The 20,344-nt window shown below is 44.5% G+C and overlaps 1 protein-coding gene across 4 annotated transcripts in view; it reads left to right on the forward strand.

Moving 5' to 3' along the window:
- Cramp1 (cramped chromatin regulator homolog 1) overlaps positions 1 to 20,064 on the forward strand; it is a 58,910-nt gene extending 38,846 nt beyond the window's left edge. For all 4 annotated transcript variants that reach the window (XM_050135528.1, XM_050135519.1, XM_050135538.1 and 1 more), the window contains exons 11-21: positions 984 to 1,161; positions 2,887 to 3,068; positions 3,165 to 3,239; positions 5,638 to 5,719; positions 6,956 to 7,060; positions 7,311 to 7,489; positions 8,161 to 8,226; positions 8,829 to 9,060; positions 9,849 to 10,013; positions 11,193 to 11,341; positions 16,474 to 20,064. In XM_050135528.1, coding sequence (XP_049991485.1) covers positions 984 to 1,161; positions 2,887 to 3,068; positions 3,165 to 3,239; positions 5,638 to 5,719; positions 6,956 to 7,060; positions 7,311 to 7,489; positions 8,161 to 8,226; positions 8,829 to 9,060; positions 9,849 to 10,013; positions 11,193 to 11,341; positions 16,474 to 16,638 — 1,578 coding nt within the window. In that variant the 3' untranslated portion in view covers positions 16,639 to 20,064. The remainder of the gene's footprint in view (positions 1 to 983; positions 1,162 to 2,886; positions 3,069 to 3,164; positions 3,240 to 5,637; positions 5,720 to 6,955; positions 7,061 to 7,310; positions 7,490 to 8,160; positions 8,227 to 8,828; positions 9,061 to 9,848; positions 10,014 to 11,192; positions 11,342 to 16,473) is intronic.
- Positions 20,065 to 20,344: the final 280 nt, after the last annotated feature.

Genomic DNA, 20,344 nt, shown 5'->3' on the forward strand with positions numbered 1-20,344 from the left:
AAACTCAGGTTTGTGAGTCAAGTGCCTTTACCTGCTGAGTTGTCTCCCTGGCCTCTGAAGCCATCCCTTAAAGGGGCCTGGACACTCGTGAGGTTGGGAGCTGGGCAAAAGGCTTTTCATCTGTGACCAGTTTTCAGGAGTGAATCTGTTTCCTCCTTAGGGCTCACAGTAGTAGGAGTTAACATGATTGTCTTAGGAAGTCTTTTCGCCATGGCTTCTTAAAAAGACAAACCTTTGTCACTTACCAGTACATCTTCCCTGTACCATAACTGTTCTGCTGCTCCCTGTCCCCTCTGCTGTGGAGCTGCTTGTCTGTTCTGTCCACTACATTTTGGCAGTGGAGATAGGCTAGGATCTCCTGAGGAAAGCAGTGAGTTGCTTTAACTATTCATCTCACTTCCTGGGGATTTGTAACTTTCCCCCTCTCTTTTTCCTTCCAATTGCTAAAGTTTGTCATGTGTTTTGTTTTTTCACCATACAGCCCAGGATGTCTGGCTTGGAACTCATTCTGTAGATCATGTTGGCCTCATTCCCACAGATCTGCCTGCCTTTGCCTCAGAGTACTGGGATTAAAGTATGTCCACACCTTGCTTAGTGATTTCAAATCACTGGAGAGTTAGAATTAGTCAGGTGTAGTTAATGCTTGTGGTCCTAACACTTGGAAGGCTAAGTCAGATCTTCTAAACCAGAAGTTTGAGGTCAGCCTAGGCAACTTAGTAGATACATGCCAGCCAAGTTAGGCTACAGGAAGAGACACCATTTCAGTAAGGAATACCCACAGCTGTGTGCACTCATGCACAATAAAAGTAAATCTTTAGAAAAATAATGAAGTAATATGCTAAGTTTGCAAATTGTGACTTTGGGGCATTCTATTCCAAAGTGGGTTTTTTTGCCACCATAGAAATGGATGTCCTTAGGATATTTGTGATAGAGCCATTTTTCTTGAGCTGAGTCTTTGAACCTCAAACCTGGTGTCTTTCCAGGCTTTTGAAGCAAACACAGCATCAACAGCCTCAGTCAGGCCCACCCAAGAGGAACAGTCCACATCCCCCCCAGGGAAGGTAGTGACCATCAACTCTCGGAGTCCCCGCTGCTCTCGAAACCCATCTGCCCTCCGAAGCAGCAAGACTTTCCCATCTGGTTCTGCACCTTGTTCCCCAGGTATGCTTCAGGGAATCCTGATGTCGTTGGTACTGTATCTGAACTGAACACATGATCCTATTGTCTACCAACCATGGTCTAGTGGGCATAGCAAAGGCAGAGGATCACTTCCATTGGGGATGATGAACACAGGGAAATGTCATAAAGGACCTAGTCCATGTGGTAAGAAGAGTGTAGGATAGTCTTGATTGGTCTGGTTAACATTGGAAGTTTTGCATGAGAAACCTTCATAATCTACTGAGTGGCTTAAAGAGCTATTAAGGAAGACTGGTTCTTAATTCTGTAGTGACTTAATTTTCTTTACCTCCAAAACATTCAAATAAAGCAGTCTTCTATTAATGGGCATGGTGGCCGTATCCGAAATGAAAAATGAAGTAACCTGCTTCTTAGTATACCTTTAAATTTTCTGAGAAATAATTTTGGTTTATTTTGTGGTACTAAGGATGGAAATCAGGGCATCATACATGTTAGGCAATCACTTTGCTGCTGAGATACCACCCCAGACGCTAAGGAAAAAAAATAATTTTCTTACTGGGTACATAAAACCCCAAGATAAGCATGGCTGCCCCATTTATTTCCCAGGGCATCAATTTTGTTTGCTTTGACCTACTGAAACTATTTTACCTCTGTTGTAAGGAAACTACATTGGTATGCCAAAGATACCATAAATAAGTATTTTTTTTAAATACTTATTTATTTATTTAGTATACAGTATTCTGTCTGCTTGTATGCCTGCAGAGCAGAAGAGGTGCCAGACCTCATTACAGATGGTTGTGAGCCACCATGTGGTTGCTGGGAATTGAACTCAGGACCTTTGGAAGAGCAGGCAATGCTCTTAACCACTGAGCCATCTCTCCAGCCCCCTGGAGGACACATCTTGCAGTTGCTTGTTTTTTGTTTTCTCTTCCTCTTTCTTATGCTTTAAGGGGCTGCATCAGCAAAGCCCAAGCCGCTAATCCCTGAGATGAAGGCTTGGTCTTGAAGTAGGCCAGGTAGCAGCTCATGACTGCTTCTTTTGCCTTCCAGTAAAATTATAAATGTCCTCTAACATTCTCTGTCTGATTGAGGATTATAAGGCCCAGGGTCCTGAACTTCCAGAAATGTGTACTATGGGTGGCCCATACCAAGCCATGAACCATGAAGGTGCTTTGTAGCAATACTACCGTGATGGAATTTCAACAGGGTTGTTATACAATAAATACTTTCTGTCCTGTTATCATTAGGGCTGTTTTCTGCAAAATAAGGGATTTTAAAACCAGTGTTAATAGTGTGTAGCTATAGCCTGCTTGTTCTGATTACTGTGTCACACAAATAGCTGCGTAGGCACACAGCCACACTCTCGCTCTACTGCAGCCATACCAAGTTGAGTTGCTATAAAGACAAGATGGACACTGAGTGTGTTGCTAACTAATCTCTGCAGAGAGTCCGCTTTCTTTTGGTCAGCTAGGAATGTCCCAAGGTCCTGTAGCTCTCAAGTCTTGGTTAGTTGTCCTGCCCTTTTCTCTCTTGATCATAGAACAGTGGTAATGTGCTTTTATTCAAGAGGCCTATAGTCCCTGTAAAGTGGGGTCAGGAATCAAAGGAAGCAAGGCAGGACTTTACTAGATAAAGTATAGGCAGCTGAAAATTGTCTGCTTTCTTTCCTGGTTTACTTCCTAGTGGATTGCCTTTGCCCTGGAGGGGATGGATGTAAGTGTCAGCTCATAATTCTCCCTTCTGTTCCAGGTTTAAGGAATCCCCCAAGGCCTCTCTTGGTAGCTGGTTCCTCCAGCACAGGAAGCGGTGACTCAGACGGTGGCCTCTTTGCTGTACCAACAACTTTGCCACCCAATAGTCGACATGGGAAGCTCTTCTCTCCCAGTAAGGAGGCAGAACTGACTTTTAGGCAGCACCTGGACTCCATCAGCGTGAGTGCTGGAGCACAAGGGGTGGGGGGGGGGGCGACTGTGGTCTGCTTCGTGGTTAGAGTGCCTGTTTTAGGACTCATGTTCTTTCTCCCTTAGATACAGTCAGACTTCTTCTCACCAAAGCCCAAGAAACTACGCAAACGGCACTTACGAAAGCCACTGGTGGTCCAGGTGAGGGAGCATTGATTGAGTCTACGTACGCATCTGCATTGTGTCTGTCAGGTCCATACTCTAGCTGCTGATGAACTTACCAGGAGATGCTGTTTTCTTACATCTTTGGTTTTCAGAGTGAAACAGAAAGTTCTTGCCCTTGTCTTTTTTATTAATAGAAAAAATAGAGCCATGAACAAATAATTTACTGGTACTATATAAATAAAGGTAGACTTGGATTAGCATTGAAAATGATTTACGTACCAGGCTAGGGTTCCGGGTCACGAGTGTTCAAACTGGAGTATCTCCAGGAGCTGTTAGAGCTTGGGTTTAAAACATTCAGGAGGCAGGAGTTGGGCTGGCAGAAGCGGGCATTTGTAGAACTGTAATAAGTGGTAGGACAGCCTACAAGTGCCATCCCCCAGCCATGGCACACAGGATGTACAAGGCACTCAAGAAAGAAGACAGCAGCACTTACAGATGACAGATAAGGGAAGTAAGGCTGTGATAATGTAGCCATAGGAATTTGTGAATGGATGTAGTTTTTGGAAGACATGAATAGACCAGTTTCCTTTTGTTAGTCTCTTAGGAATCTTTTTCTCTGGGTCTGGTGCGGTGGCTTAGTGGGTAAAGGTACTTGCCACTAACTAAGTCTTACAATCCTAGTTTCATCCTTAAAACCCACATTTTAGAGGAAAAAATCCAACTTGTAAAAGTTGTTTTCTGACCTCTACACTCAGGTCATGATATGTCTACACACTAAATAAGTGACCATAATTTTAAAATTTTAAAGAAAATATTTTTCTTTCTTGAGATTAGTTTATTTGTAATTAAGAAGTATGCTGAGCATAGTGGCTACAGGGAAGACCATGTTACAAAACAAAGGAGCATTGCATGGATGGTGTGTATGCATTCTAAACTTTTTAATTTTCACTCATGCTCCCTTAATCCTCAATTTAACTTCAGTTCTTTAATCTTTGTCCCAGAATTAGAAAAATACTTCATGAGTTGGTAGACGTTCTGTGGCTGCTAAATCCAGCGTCTGAATATTAAACTAAACCCCATGATAAACCCGGTCTGTTTTCTGAATGAGTGTAATGTACAGGTCTGTGCATGTGAAGGCCAGAGGTTGATGGCAAATGTCTTCCTTAATGGCTTGCCACCTTATATATCGAGTGTCAAGACTTCTCACTTGAACTCAGTCAGGGCTCATAAATTCTGCTGGTCTAGCTAGCCAGCTTGCTTAGGGGATCTCGTCTCTGTTTCCTGCAATCCGGAGTCAACATGCCCTCCTGATATGTGGGTGCTAGAGATCTGAGTTCCTGTGTCATACATGCATGGCAAGTGCTTACTCCCTGAGCATCTCCCCAACCCCATCCTGTTTTTATTATTTACACACACATACACACACATATGTATATATCATAAAACTCACTCATTTAAGGTACACATTTAGACAGGGTTTAGTGTAGGTGTGGAGTGTTACCAGCTCTTGGTCATTTCATAGACTATTCTCATCACTCAGAAGTCTCATTCCCAACTGCCAGCCCACCTATCTCTATGGACTTCCCTATCCTGAGTATTTCCTCAGGTGGGATTGTACAGTATGTGGTCTTTTCCACTTACTATTTTTGTAAATCATTAAAGCTTCATTTACATAGAGCCATAGTCAGTTACATCCACAACTCTCCGTGACTGCTTTCCTACCATAAGATCGGGGGCAAGAATAGCCCCAAAGCATTCTGACTGTTCCTTTGTGGAAAAAACTTACTGAGTACTGCCTCTCAGCCTCTGGAATGAGGTATGGTGAGCCTCAAGAGCATGCAGCGTTGTTAGTAAGTTGGTCATGCTATTATCCCCAGCTCTTTCTGGTCTCTGCTGTTTGCCAGCATCCTGGGAGATCATGCATGAGACAGGGTCTTAAGGCAACCCGAGTACTTTAGATATGAACAGAGAATATCAACTCTATGCCAGACTCAGTTGTGTCCTGATCCAATGTGACTGACAGATCTTTTAAATGTTACACGGTTAGCAACGTCAGTGGTCAGCGCAGGTTCTTCTTGGCTGAACAGGTTCTTTATAAGTACATCGGGACCTTTTGTTCACCTGCAGGAAAGAGACCTGAGACCTGGAAATGATCATCTCTTGACTCTCAGTGCCTCTCGATACAAGCAGTCCCTTAACTTTCTCCATCCTGCCCTCCAAAATGCTCAGCATTGAGCCCTATCAGCCTACCTACCCCATGGTTGTTAACAGATACCCATATCTGCCTTCTAGCTAAGTTAAGAACATTCTAGGTTTGAACTAAATCCTTCTGATGATCTTCTGTTTTCCTCGGGAATGGTCTTTGTAGAGTGATCCTTTTTGACACTGATGTCTTCCTACCACCTTTACTATGCGCATTTTTTTTTCTCAACAGAGGACGCTGCTCCCTAGACCTTCTGAAAACCAGTCCCACAATGTGTGTTCCTTCTCCATCCTGTCTAATTCTCCTATAGCTGGTAAGACCAGGCATTCCTGGGATAGCTTTCCCTGAATATGCCTCACTGTGGACTATAGGTGTGGGGTTGCATTGTTATTGGTGTAACATTTCTTGCATACCTGTGCTCATTCTACAAGCATATACTTAGTGTACCCTGTGTTGGGCCTGCCTGCCATTGTGGCCAAGAACTCTGCCAGTGGCTGGAGTGGAGTGTACCTTTTTTTTCTCCCCGAGACAGGGTTTCTTTTTGTAGCTGTAGCCATAACTGTCTTGAAAGTCAGTAGACCAGGCTGGTCTCAAACTCACATCCACTTGCCTCTGCTTTCCAAGTGCTGGGGTTAAAGGTGTGTGCCATCACTGCCTGGCGAGTGTACCTTCTTTAGAGGTGTGCTCTGTTGTCTTTGTTGGCAGCACTTCTGAGTTCAGTGGAATGTATTCACTTTCTGCCTGTAGAGTCATGACAAACACTTATAAAATAAATGTGTTGTTGGGGTGTATAATGACATTTTTATATAATTTTTAAACTCAGTGGGTGCCCTGGTGCTTTAATGTAAGCCTTAGAAAGTGTGGGTTCTGCAGTTAATATATATGCTTGTTGATTTATCTTGACTAATCTTTTTTTTTTCCTTATGATTCTGGGGATCAAATCCAGAGTTGTAGACAGCTGAGCAATTGATGTATTTCTGAACTATGTCTCCATGAATCTTAGATTTACTTATTTTTTATGTATATGTGTAAGTGCCTGTAAGGGTGTCAAAAGCCCATGAAGGCCAGAAGAGATGTCAGATCTGCAGTTAGCGGAGGTCAAGTCATTGGGTGGGTGCTAGGAAACAAACCTGGGTCCTCTGCAAAAGCAGCAAGTGCTCTTAACTACTGAGCCTCTCTAGTCCCTTCATGAGTTGTCTTCTTTTATTTTTTAATTTTATGGGTATAGATTTTTTTTCTGCATGTATGTATGGGCAACATGTGCTTACCTAGTGCCCATGGAGGCCAGAAGAGGGTGGGGAGTCCCTGAAACTGAAGTTAATGGGTGATTGGGCACCATCATGTGAGTGCTGGCAACTGAACCTAGACCTCCTTCTTGAAAGCCTGTGTGATAATACTTCTCATTCCCCAAGTTAGCAAGTGTTTGGAGTCTTGAGTGACTTGCTATGATCCTAGCTGTGTCTGTGAAGGAAACCCTTCATAACCCCATTGTGCATTGTAGAACATGAACAAATCAGCTGATGTGACTACATTTGTTTTCCCCTTACAGGGAGAGGCTGGTTCCGGCCCATCCAGTCTTCTCTGACCAAAGCAGCTCTGTCTCGACCGATAGTGCCCAAGGTCCTCCCATCTCAGGCCACTAGTCACCTGCCCAGTAAGTCTGAAATGTACACAGTTGACAGCCACTATGTGAGGTTCCTTAGTTGCCTTTTTTGTCATACATCTTTGTAATATTCTCTTCTTCTCCAAGGCATAATGTCTTACTGCTTTGCTAAGCGTATTACAAATCCCTTGGGTCTTCACTGAAGAGAGGTGGAGGGAGAAGCTGTCCCAAGCTCTCTGGGCATACATCATGGAGTGGAGTGTTATGGAACAGAGGTTTGATATATCACTCCTGTTGCCAGGTGCCATCGACTTAGCAGCTCAAAGTGCTGGCATCATCCCTGGAAGTCCCTTACCAGTTTTAGATACTGATGGTTCATCTGGCATCTCTCCACTGACTTCAGAACAAGTAACCACTGCCATCTCGGGGCAGGGTGACACTGGACCACACCAGAACAGAGAGCCTGTTACTTCCGTAAGGGTGAGTGCATTTGCAAGTGCTGTTTGGCATTACCAATAGCTTCCGGGGCAAGGCCATGGGCTGGCCTTGTTGTCATACCAGACCCTGTTGCACCTTTGGAGGCCTGATGTGTTAGAGAAGACCCTGAGCCAGAGAAGCCAAGGTTTGTTCTACCATGGAACACAGAGAGGGAGGAGTGAAAAGACATGTTTTCTCTTTAATGTTAAAGAATCCATTGCTAAAACATGCATGATGGGATAGTTCTGCATTTCAACTCAAAGGCTGATATCAGCCCGTGGACCCTATTCAGGTGGTACTAAGTGCTTGCTATATCTTGGTGGAGAGTAGTTCATATACTCTTGACCACTTTTTTTTTTTAATCATGAGTCTCCGAATGCTCTGATTTCTTTGCCTGTTTGAAAGGAGATGCATGGGGAGACCCTATGGAGCTCTAGGACCTGCGAATATGTGACCAGCCTCTTACTGAGCTGTTAAGTATCTTCTTAAAAAGCAATAAAAGATTGTAAGTGCAGAGGCAATGCTCTTGTGACTCTCCATTATTTCCAGCCTGGAACACAGCCCATTCCTGCACCTCTGTCTGTAGGAGGACTGAGGTGTCTGAGAAGAGTTTTTCTTTGATCCTCAGCCAAACAAGCAGTGTGAACCACTCATCAGTCTTCTTGTTGTTCCAGGGCACTAGTGACCCATTTATCAGCGTTCCAAGACCAGAGCAGGAGCCAATGACAGACAGTTTCCAGGTAAAGTACACTTGAGGGCTTCAGTCCTCCCTGAGTGCACAGACCATTACCAGCATCATCGATGTCCTTCCTTGCTATTTCCTCATGAATGAATGAACCATGCTGTTTCTGGTTCCAGCTTCCTTCATTAAACTCCATGTCTAAAAGGACTGGGTTTTCTTGGCTGGGAAGCAGGACATAATTGGCTGGTGGCTTTCTCTGTTGGAGGGTTTGGTTTGGTTTGGTTTGGTGTTTCGCTGTGCATCTATGGCTGTCCTGGAACTCACTCTGTAGACCAGTCTGCCTTTGATCTCACAGAGCTCCACTTGCCTCTCCTCCTGAGTACTGGTATTAAAGACATGTGCCACCACTGCCCAGACAGCTGGTGACTTTCTGAGCATTAATTACTCTTCACCTAGATGCCACCAATGGAAAAAGTCTCAGGCTAACCTGGCTTTACTTTCTTCTAAAGAAGTATATTTCTTGAGTATGCTCCTCCTTTGGAAGAATGGGGGACTCCTGCATTTGTTGCAGCTGCCAAGCTAGAGATGAAGGTTGTACTCACTGTGACAAGTGCTCCTGGGCACCGTGTGTCCGAACAATATTTGTCTCCTTCCTGGCAGGGATCATCTGTTCTGTCCTTACCTGAGCTGCCCAAGACTCATCTCCAGAATGGCCTTTCCACACCTTTACCCTCATCAGAGAGCTCCAGCACCCGGCTCTCCCCACCCAATGTTTCTGCACTACTGGACATATCCCTACCTGGCCCACCTGAGGATGTTCTCTCACAGGGAGAACCTGCCACACAGATCAGTGACTCCATCATTGAGATTGCCATCAGCTCTGGCCAGTATGGTAAGTACAGGTGGCCTTTTATACCTTTTCAGAACCAGGTTCTTACTAAGATAGGGCAACCATACTTGCAAAGGGGACCTGAGTGTTATTTGCCTAAGTATTTGCCAAACTTCCTGGTAAAGTTCCAGCGTATTTGTCAGTTTTTAGCATTGAATATCTACCACTACTAGGTTCCTCTGCCTGGCTCTGGCAGGAGCAGTACCTGGAAGCTGAGCCACTGGTGGTCTGGTTGGGTTGCTCCTGACCTTGAGATGAGAATGGGATGGTTTAGAAGGCTTTATGAAGCCTGGGGATCAGTTTCCTATTTATGCATCTCTGGGAGGCAACCCACATGTTTTATAGCCGATGCTTAGGAAGTAGCTGCACAGACAGTCACTCATTCTGTGATGGTGTTCCTGGTGGTAATGGCACCCACTGCTTACATGACTCAGATTGTGGGGCTCAGACAGACATACGTTCTCAGCCTTTTAACCATGGACTTGGTAGGTCCTTGTCTAAGTCCTTGCTTTTCTCGGTTGTAGACTGGGAACTCTACCCCACAGGATGGAATCAGGAGCATGTGTTTCCCATGGAGCTGGTGCATAGCTCTGGGCACAGGGCCTGACCCTGCCTGTTATGTTTTGCATTGTGCCCTTCTTACAGATGAAGTTGCCTTGAAGACAGCTGTCCCTTTGGTGTGGACCCAGTGCATCCTGGGTATCCTGGGTTCAGTGATACATAGCCTCTGCCCCCTGCTGCCTTGCTCTGGGTTCAGGGAGGCATTGCTGACCTTGGATTTTGGTTGACAGGTGACGGAGTCCCTCTTTCTCCAGCAAAACTAAATGGCAGTGACAGTTCCAAGAGTCTTCCCTCCCCATCCAGCAGCCCCCAGCCCAACTGGATTGCGTCTCCCACTCATGACCCACAGTGGTACCCCAGTGACTCCACAGATTCCTCGCTCAGCAGCTTGTTTGGTAAGTGTTTCTGGAGGGATCTTCTTTCCAAGATTGGAGTCAGTCCACACCTCTGAGAGCTCTTTTGCTCATTTTCCAACTGTTTATTTCTGAATTAACTTTTTAAATGTGTAAATTACATATAGGAAAATGCAGATTTTCAGTGTGTAGTTCACTGAATGTTGGCACAGTTATAGACTCTGTACACAGAATATTCAAGTCACTCATCTGGTTTTCAGTGCCTTCTCTTGTCTGTCCAACTAGCTCAACCTTCCTACAGAGCTCTTACAAAGACAAAGAAAGAAACAAACCATACTATCTTTATGTTCTCAGTTTCTTTATATATTCAGTAAGATATTCTGAAGTGGATGTTGTATCTGACTTGTAGTATTCTTGACCACATATGGAGTATTGTAGAATGTGTCTTCCACCTCCTCCCCACCCCCCCTTTCCCCCCCCCCCCCCCCACCCCCCCCCCCCCCCCCCCCCCCCCCCAGAGAAAGATTCCATTCAGTTCTTATAACTTATCAAAGCTCTTTGTAGGGCAGGCTAAAGCTGAAGCAATGATGGGTCAGTAATGGCTAGGCCCAGCCTAGATTGCTAACCAATCATCCCTCTGACCCCCTGTTAAACCCAAACCTGTCTGTGCCTCAAATACAGGTTTGGGGGATGGAATCATGTTTATTTTGTTCCTCTTCCCAGTGGTGCCACAGTGATTGAATCTCTTTTTCCCTGCTTTTCACTATTGCTTGTTTCTTTAGTGCATATATTGAGAATCGGTGGTTAAGCTTAGCTTTTATAGTTGCCAGGACCCAGGCTTCTACCCTTACAATTCCAAACTTGATCATCCTTGGTTATGGGTACTATGCCTGGTGGGGAATACAGGAAACCAGCCCCACACCCAGTGGTTTTGCTATCTCAGACATGAGCAAGATCATCTGCAATCCATGAAGTTAGAATCAAACTTAATGCCCATCAGTCAGGGTCCAGCCACAGAGAATTCAATGCAGGAGAGTATAGCGCCTCGGAACCCTTAGGAAGTGATTAGGATGAATGTACACTAACATGAGATGACAAAAGCCTGTTATAGCGTAATGATGCCATCTGTAACCCTGGAAACAAGTGTGAAGAAGGTAGAGCCTAGAGAGGCCTGACTGGGCTAGCTGGACACCTATGTCTGACTCAGCTTTCTCTTTGCAGCCAGCTTCATATCCCCAGAGAAGAGCAAGAAGATGCTACCAACTACTGCTGTTGGGGCCAACAGTGGCACATCTTTGCTTGGCCCTAGCTTGTTGGATGGAAATTCAAGGGACTCTTTTGTGTCCAGGTCTCTTGCTGATGTTGCAGAAGTAAGTGCAGTGCCATATTCCTGAACTTACTGGGGTCTCTCCTAGGTCCTCTGGTCTTAAGGAATGTTCATGGGGACTGTGTATCAGATAGACAGCCATACATAGTCTCTGAGATCTGGCAGCACTGGGACAACTGATCGTCCACAGCAAACTGTAAGAAGCAGCTGTCTTGGGCTGGAGAGATGGCTCAGTGGTTAAGAGCGTTGCCTGCTCTTCCAAAGGTCCTGAGTTCAATTCCCAGCAACCACATGGTGGCTCACAACCATCTGTAAAGAGGTCTGGCGCCCTCTTCTGGTCTTCGGGCATACACACAGAATATTGTATACATAATAAATAAATATTTAAAAAAAAGAAGCAGCTATCTTTTGTAGGCTTCCTAATCTGGGAAACCTAGATCAAGATGGAGAGCCAAATCACCAAAGGCAGGAGAGAGCTGTTGAATCTCTCCCTGTCCTTCCCTTGCTGTGTAACCTTGGGCTGTCTCAGTTACCCAATCTGTAAGGTTTAATTCCATCTGGAAGATGTAATGTTATTTTATCACTTTCCTGCTCTTACTGCAGAAAGCCTTTGAGTATCATTTTCCTGTAATGTTATATGGCCATGATCCTGTAGGACTTGGGAACAGGTTCTACAGTAGAGTTCTGTTCTTTATTTACTTGTTCTTTCCCATGTTTGGGCTAGGCTGTCTGTTCCTCACATTGTGTGTGTGTGTGTGTGTGTGTGTGTGTGTGTGTGTGTGTGTGCGCGCGCCTGCCCAGCTAGTTAGGACTACAGAGCCAGCCCTGGAGGGAGGAGGGAGAGCAGCTGTGGCGCTAGCTACAGAGCTGCAAGCATCATGAGAGATTTGATTAAAGTACACACCATTTGAGAAGGATGCTCAACCAGCATTTCCCAAGCTGGTTCCCTGGATATCAAGGTCTTGCTATTTATTCCAGAAGAGGGTTTTTTTGTTTTTGTGTTTGTTTTGTTGGGGGTCTTTTCTTTTCGAGACAGGGTTTCTCTGTAGCTTTGGAGCCTGTCCTAGAACTACCTCTTGTATTCCAGATTGGCCTTGAACTCACAGAGATTCTCCTGCCTCTCCCTCCCTAGTGCTGGGATTAAAGGCATGTGCCAGCTCCAACCGGCTCCAGAAGAGTTTTATAGCCAGACGCTTGAAGTAAAGTTGAGCTGTTTCCACGATGAATGCTAGCATAATCCTGTAGTCACAGCAATTGGGAGACTTCGGAAGGATAGCTGTGGGTTAGAAATCAGCCAAGGCTAAAGAATGAAACCCTGTCTCAGGGGAAAAAAACAAACAAACAATAATAACTATAAATATACAACTTTTGGGGCGGGGCCAGAGAGATGGCTCAGTGGTTAAGAGCACTGGCTGCTCTCCACAGGACCTGGGTTTCAGTACCTGGTAACTCACACCTATCTGTAACTCCAGTTCCAAGACTTCTGACATACAGACATACATACAATACAACAAGCAAAACACCAGTGAACATAAAATAAAAATAAAAAAAGGCTGGGAGGACTGGGTTCATAAGTAAATTTTTGTTGAGGGAGCTGCGGGCCGCTTCCCTGCCGCCCCAGCTCCCAGCTGCCTGGCTAGCTTATGCCCCAAAATAATAACACCCAAACTGTATTCATTTACACTGCTTGCAAATTCATTTACATTAGCCCTAGCCCTTACTGGCTAATTCTGATATCCCCATCAACCCATCTCTAATAAACTGTGTAGAACCCGTCTTACCGGGAAAGATTCAGCATGTCTGACCTGGCGGCTTGCTTCATCCTGTCTGCCTCTGAGAGGAGCTGCATGATTTCTGAGCTCACTTCCTCTTCCTCCCAGCATTCTGTTCTGTTTACTCCGCCTATCTAAATTTTAACCTATCAGGGCCAAGGCAGTTTCTTTATTTAGCCAATGACCTTCCTCCATCAAAATTTTTTTTAATAATTTTTTTTTTAAGATTTCTTTATTTATTGTGTATACAATGTTCTGCCTGCATGCGTTCCCGCAGGCCAGAAGTTGGCGCCAGATCTCATCACAGGTGGCTGTGCACCACCATGTAGTTGCTGGGAACCAAACTCGGGACCTCTGGAAGAACAATCAGTGCTCTTATCCGCTGAGCCATCTCTCCAGCCCCCATAAGTAAATTTTTTTAAGCACAACTTTTTCACAAAAATACATTAGTTTCTCATTTTTCCAATGTGAATTTTGAGATGATGGAGTCATGGAATGCTTTGACTTCTGAACCATGACATTGTTGACAATTTCAGAACAGTATAAGAATAGAGGGATTGGAGAGATGCCTCGGTGATTAAGAACACTTAACTTTACACTCATAAGGACAGGAGTTTGGTTGCCAACACTCATGTAACAACCTGGCCGCCCAACCTTTGCCTGTAACCCAGCTTTTAAGGGTGGAAAGGCGCAAACAGGAGGATCATCTGGGACTTGCTGATTTCTAGCCTAGCCTAAAAATTTAAAGGTGGTGGTGGTGTGTGCCTTTAATCCCAGCACTCAGGAAGGAAGAGGCAGACGGGTCTTTATGAGTTTGAGGTCAGTCTGGTCTACAGAGCAAGTTCCGGGACAGCTAAGGCTATAGTGAGTGGCTTTTAGACATAAAACAAAGAAAAACCAGTCTACAGTCCACAACCCCAGAGAACCTAGACAACAAAGAGCACCCTAAGAGATATATAAGAGTCTGCATAGGAAGGCGCAAAAGACAAGATTTCCTTAGTAAATTGGGAGTGTAGGGGTCACAGAAGAGGGTAGAAGGGGATGGGAAGATAAGAAGGGGAGCGGAGAAAAATATATAGCTCAATAAAATCAATTTAATAAAAAGAATAAACAAAGGAAATCCTATCTTGAAAAACCAACCCCAAGAGCAATCCTGCCTCACAGGAATAGGTGGAGAGTGATGCACACAAGAGTCTGCATGCAGACAAATCCATGAATTGTTACAGTAGTGCAGCAATACTATGAATCTTCCTCACATATCTTTGTGTAGTGATGAGTGTGTTTATGTGTACACATATGTGTGGAAGCCAGGAGTCCACAAATCTTCCTACCTTAATTTCTCTCCATCTTATTTTTTAAATTTTATTTAGTTATCTACTCTGTCCTTATGCCGTGAAAGTGTGGAGGTAGTGAGGGGTTAGATCTGAGCACAGCTTATAAGAATTGGTTTTTCTCCTACTCTGTAGGCCCCAGGGGTTGAACACAGGTTATTTGCATTAGCAGCAAGCACCTTTATCCACTCAGTATAGCACTAGCCTGCTACCTTATTTACTGCAGGAAGCTGGACCTGGAGCTCATTGATTCTGGCCAGTGAGCTCCAGGAGCTACCTGTCTCTGATCTCCTAGCTTTATATGAGTACTGGAGACTCAAGTCTCCTCATGCTTTCAAACTCAGATCTTCATACTTTCATGGAATGCACTGTACTAACTATCTCTGGAACCTTGTCTTGTACAAAATTTGGCATTTCTCAAGTCCCTTCACTATGGATTCTTTACTCATAGGGCTCCTTGTACATAAATGTTTTACAGAAAAAAGACTGTTCTTTCCTTTCCAGTTAGTTGGACACTATAAGTCCCTGGTATTTATGACATGGGCACTACCTGGAGGTCAAGAATGCTGAGTTTCAAGCCAGCCAGACTCCCAAGTCAGCATTTGCATTTTTCCTGGTGATGCGGTATTCCAGACAATGAGCAACACAGAATACTGTGTCAGTAGCAAGTAAAGGACACATTCACCTGCAGAAAGAGCCAGTATGTTCAGCAGAGGGTCTTCCCAAGAACTCTGTACTTTAATGACCTCTGCCTTTGGAAAAGGCTTTCAACATCTGGAAGTGTTGAAATCATTTATGATGGAGTGGTCTGATAATGGAATCTTAGTGAGAATAATGGGTCAATTTTATGGGGAGAACAGAAGCTGTTTTGGTCACAGGTTGATACCATGGACGCAGGGTAGGAATACATAAGTGGAGGAAGTCTGTTTGGGACATGATCTTGCTGTATACTTTGGACTGGTCTTTAACTCACAAAACTTCTGCCTGCTTCAAAAAATATGGGATGTACATCACTTCCTGTCTTTGCTCTACTTTTTTTTAAACGTGTGTGTGCGCGCGCGTGCATGCATGTGCACATGCATAGCAGTCAAAAGAGAACTCATAAGAATGTTTTCTTCTTCTACACTGTGGTTCCAGGAATCAAGCTTAGATTATCAGATTTGGCAGCAAATACTGTTACACCCTATACCATCTTTCCAGCCCTCCTTTCTTTAGAACAAATTTCGATTTGTTCAACATTTCCAGTAAGAATTTTAAAATTTGCTGGATGATAGTGGCACATGCCTTTGATCCCAGCACTTGAGAGGCAGAGATAGGTGGATCTCTTTGAGTTTGAGACCAGTCTGGCCTACAGAGAAAGTTCCAGGATAGGCTCCAAAGCTACAGAGGAACCCTGTCTTTTTTAAAAAAAAAAAAAAAAAAGAATTTTAAAATTTAGTTCTTGCTGTATTTATTCATATCATGTAGTTAGTTCACTGAGAAAAATTCATGCAAGTCTTACCAAATGTTACTACAGTAGCTATGTGGACAGAAGTCCCTGTTCTCACGAGACTTCACTATAATGGTGAGACAATAAAGTGTCATCTCCACAGGATAATGTCTTTACATACCCAGGACCCTCCCAGTAGTTCTCTCTCTACCTTGATACTATGCTGAGCATACCGTTTTCTAGTGTTTTTTTGAGTAGCTGCACTCTGTGCCTCCTCACGCATGTTGGTGTACCCATCCCCACATGCGATCCTGGTGCTCTGGAGATCCTCATTTCGTTGTCTCTGAGCACCTCTCTCTGCTTGCCTTGATCTCCGCCTTCTCTTGTCACTGTTGACCTTTCTGTGGACTGTCTTCTTCGTGAGTGTCGGGGCGTGGCTGCTATAATCTCAGCATCTAGGTGTTTCGTGTTCCCAGGGACTTTCTAGGCTGTCGTGCAGAGTATGCACTTCAAGAAAGTCCATGTGCCTAGACCACCACGGTTTCTGAAGTTCCTTGTAGAGTAATAGGCTCTTTCTGTTGACATTCTGCTCTTGGAGCCATCGTCCAGCTAATTTGGTCTTCTTGTCCCTTCTGTCCTACAGGTGGTAGATTCCCAGCTGGTGTGCATGATGAATGAGAACAGCATTGACTATATATCTCGATTTAATGACCTGGCACAAGAACTGTCCATTAATGAACCTGGCCGACGAGAGGTTCTTTTTGATGGTGGAGGATGTGGTAATCCTGTCGGTGACCTCTCTCAGTGACGGTGCCTTGTGACATGGGCATCCTGGAATCCACAAGGGAAGTCTGTGGGGCTGGCCCATGAAACTGTCTTCACAGTAGGGAGAGTGAAGCCCAGAATCCCCAGAAGACCGTGAACCAGAGCACCTCCAACAGCATACGATGTGCAGCCCATAGGAGCAACTGAGCATGGTCTGTCCCAGCAAGCAGGGACAGTACCGTGCACAGAGACCAGGACAAGCTCTGAGAAGGGCAGACATCAGAAATTCTTTGAGTATCAGCCCCTCCTCAATCCTGCAGGCTGTGTGGCAATCCCACCTGTTTATCTGCATGTGAAGCCTTCTAGAGGGTCTCCTTCTTGCAAGAGACGTGCCTGGTGTTCCTTTTGTCTTGGGAGCTGTTATTCCTGTGTTCAGGAAGACCACAGCCACTGCTGCTTTCTTTCTGATATCCTTTCCCCACTTGGCTGTTGTGTATGTAGTGATATTACAAGGGATAGTGAATATGGATCAGGCTCTTTCTTGGTGGTATCTACAAGCTAATACACTTTCTGGATGCCTTGACGATGAAGCAGAGTCAGTAGCTATCAGAGGTTTGGTTCTTCCTGACATAAAAGGGGGAAAAGTATGTCTTGTAGGTTGTATGGATGTTTTATACAGTCCTACAAAGCTGGTTGGAAATGTTTCTTGTGGTTTCAGAATAGGAGACATGGCCAGACTGCGGTGATGCATACCTTTAATTCCAGCACTCGGGAGGCTGAGGCAGACAGATCTCTGTGAGTTCGAGGTCAGCCTGATCTATAGAGCTAGTTCCAGGACTACTAGGGCTGTTACACAGAGAAACCCTGTCTCGAAAAACAAAACAAAAAAAGTAGACATGAACAAGGAATATTAAGAGTCCTCTATGTAGGTGGCTTTGCTCTCTTCCTGTGCTTAAACGCCAGTTCTTTCTAGGTGAAATAAGATACCATTCTACTTGCCTGCCCCCCGCACACAATACACTGCTGTGTCTATAAAGCTTTTGTGTGTGCTCTAATATTTTTATGTATTATTGCTAGTGTCTGAAGGGTATCTTTACCCCAGGCTGCCTCTCTTCCTATTCTGGAACTCAAGCAGGGTTCACATGTCAGAGTATGTTAAGAGCTCACCACTTGGTGGTGTTTTAACAGCTCTTTCCTGGACCCCAACTATGGTCAGCAATCATGATTGAGGCCATCCTGCTTAGAATGGCGCCAACAAGAGTTTTGCCCTCTTAGATCCTTGCAGCACAGTCACTCTCCTGGCCCCAGTGTGTTCAGGGTGAACAGGTGACGTGTGCAGTACCCTCTCACCAATTCCTCTCCACACAGCAGCCAGGACTGACAGGTCCTTCTCTTTTCTTTTCTTCACTTTTGGCAGGGTTTTTCTGTAGACCAGGCTGGCCTGGAACTCGGAGATCTGCCTCCCAAATGCTGGGATTAAAAGCGCGCACCACCACACTCGGCTTGACAGTCCTGACTCCTGAAACTGAAACTGCCACCTCTGCTCTCTACCTGTTCTCTCCTTCCTTGCAGAGTAGTCCTTGAGACCATCCTAGAATGCAGACTCAACTGCAAGAACTGAGAGGATACTGGTTCTTGACAGCAAATTCCTTTATCTCCTAGCCGCCTCCTTTCACTGGCACCTGTAAAGGATCTGCCCCAGATCCTGACATGTATCCCCTAGGTCTGGTAAGTCTAAAACCCTTAGAAGATGAGAAGAGCAGTGAGTGGTGCTGTTAGGAAAGACTGGTGAAGTCCCTAGTGTAGTGTATCTTTACCCAGCTGTGTGCTTTCAGCATGCCTTTACTGAGCTGCAAGTTTTAGATCTTGGGACTGTGACATGATTAGGATACTAGATTCAGCCTAGATCGTTGCTAATTGCCCTTCCACTATTTCAAGCAGACTTTCCCACGTTAAGAATGGGTGCTCTTGGCATCCTGTTAACTGAGCTTATAGCACTAGGCAGTTGGGTTCCTGAGCTGATTCCCATCAGGTAATGAATGCCTTGAGGCACATGCAACTCTATGATCTCTAAAAGGAGCTGAGACTGTTTTGAACAGCAGAGGCTACAACCCTTGTCTTCTAGCAGCAAGCAGGGGTGGAATGAGCTGATTCTTTACTGCAGGGAACCTGATAGGTTTCCAGAAGAGTCTACTGCTTCTTTAACAGCCAGACAGGCATATTTGCTCATCATCACCATATTAAAGGACAAATAGTGGCATTTGTAGCTGAGAATCAGTGGGTATAACTTCTCACAACTTAATCAAATATCCATACATAAATCTGGAAACTGCTAAAGGTTAGAAATTTGTAAAGACAGCAAGAAAGCCTCCTTTCTGCATCTTTCTCTGCCTTTCCATCAGTTTTGATGGCTCCTGTTCACCTAGGGCTTCCTTTGTGCATTGGAACTTAGTGTGATATACATGAGATCACCCCTATCCCCAGGTTCTCTGTGTAATCCTGACTGTTCTGAACTCAAGGAGATCCGCCAGCCTCTGCCTCCTATGTGCTGGATAAGGACATATCCAGCTGGATAAAGGTGTGTGCTACCACCACCAGGCTAAGAAATTTTTCTGTTAATACTAATGACTTAGACTTTTTGTTGATTTGTCTTTTCAAAAAGATTGAGATCTAGTATCTCTGGTGCTTGGTGTGGATTATTCCCTAGAAAAGATGCTCAGGCAAGTTGAAGTTCATATATCCTGTAGAGGCATAGTACTTGCTCAGGGAGTATGACTTTGGGGACATTTCATATGTTGGTCAACCTTTTTTCCCACCTTGTTCTTTTTTCATTCCTTGTGGCCTCACTGCTAGGGGATGTCTCATACAGTTAAATCGCATTTTTAACCAGACCACATTATTAGAAATGGTCATAACAAGCTTAGAGGGAAATTGTTTTATGTACTTTTAAAAACATCTGCTAGACGCATTCATGAGGAAATATCATACTTTGTCTCTAATTTAAAAGAAAAAAAAAAAGAGGAAAATTTAATTTGAAAAAAGAAAAAACCACAGTATACCGTTCCAAGATGATCGCCTGATGAGGTCAGTCCAGTTTTGGAAGCACTGTACCAGCCAACCCTTACTAGTTAGTAAGATCGCAGGCAGGAGGGCTGCAGCCTGCAGGCAGGACTCAGTGCTGTTTGCTTTGATAATCGTTAAGCCATATCATCTGAGGTTTCCGGCTTGAGATGTGAATTTGTTTTATAAACTATAAATATACAGTGTATGTATAAAGCAGAATGCCTGTCCTTCTGATTATTTTTTGTACCATATTGTAAATTACATTATTTATTCTTTACCAATTTTTGGGGAATAAAAGGTGTTTTGGTTATTTAATATAATAAACAAAAACTGTTAAACTTCAGCTAAAATTTCCAGTTCAGCTTGTAAATGTTTTTATTGTGCATAAATACATACTAATACTTGATCTAATGACTGTCTTTTGTTCCTACTTTTAAAGCCAGTATGCTTGAGGTTCTGGCGAAGGCGCTACATTAGTGAGATGAGCCCTGAAACCAACCGGCACGGATGGACATAGCAGGAGAGTTAGGCGAATCCTAGGGGTAGACAGGAGGACCTCAGGGAACGAAGGTTGAGTGACCGCTGAAAACAGAGGTGGAGGTCTTTGCACAGCCCGCTGCTTCTCTTTTGGGCATGGTCTGCGCCACCTTTGAACCCTTGCTTCCTCCTGAAGGCGTTGCTACCCC

Source organism: Alexandromys fortis, unplaced genomic scaffold (genome assembly GCF_014885135.2).
Source record: "Alexandromys fortis isolate MF-2015 unplaced genomic scaffold, M_Fortis_MF-2015_v1.1 scaffold_29, whole genome shotgun sequence".
In the NCBI taxonomy this organism is placed as follows: domain Eukaryota; kingdom Metazoa; phylum Chordata; class Mammalia; order Rodentia; family Cricetidae; genus Alexandromys; species Alexandromys fortis.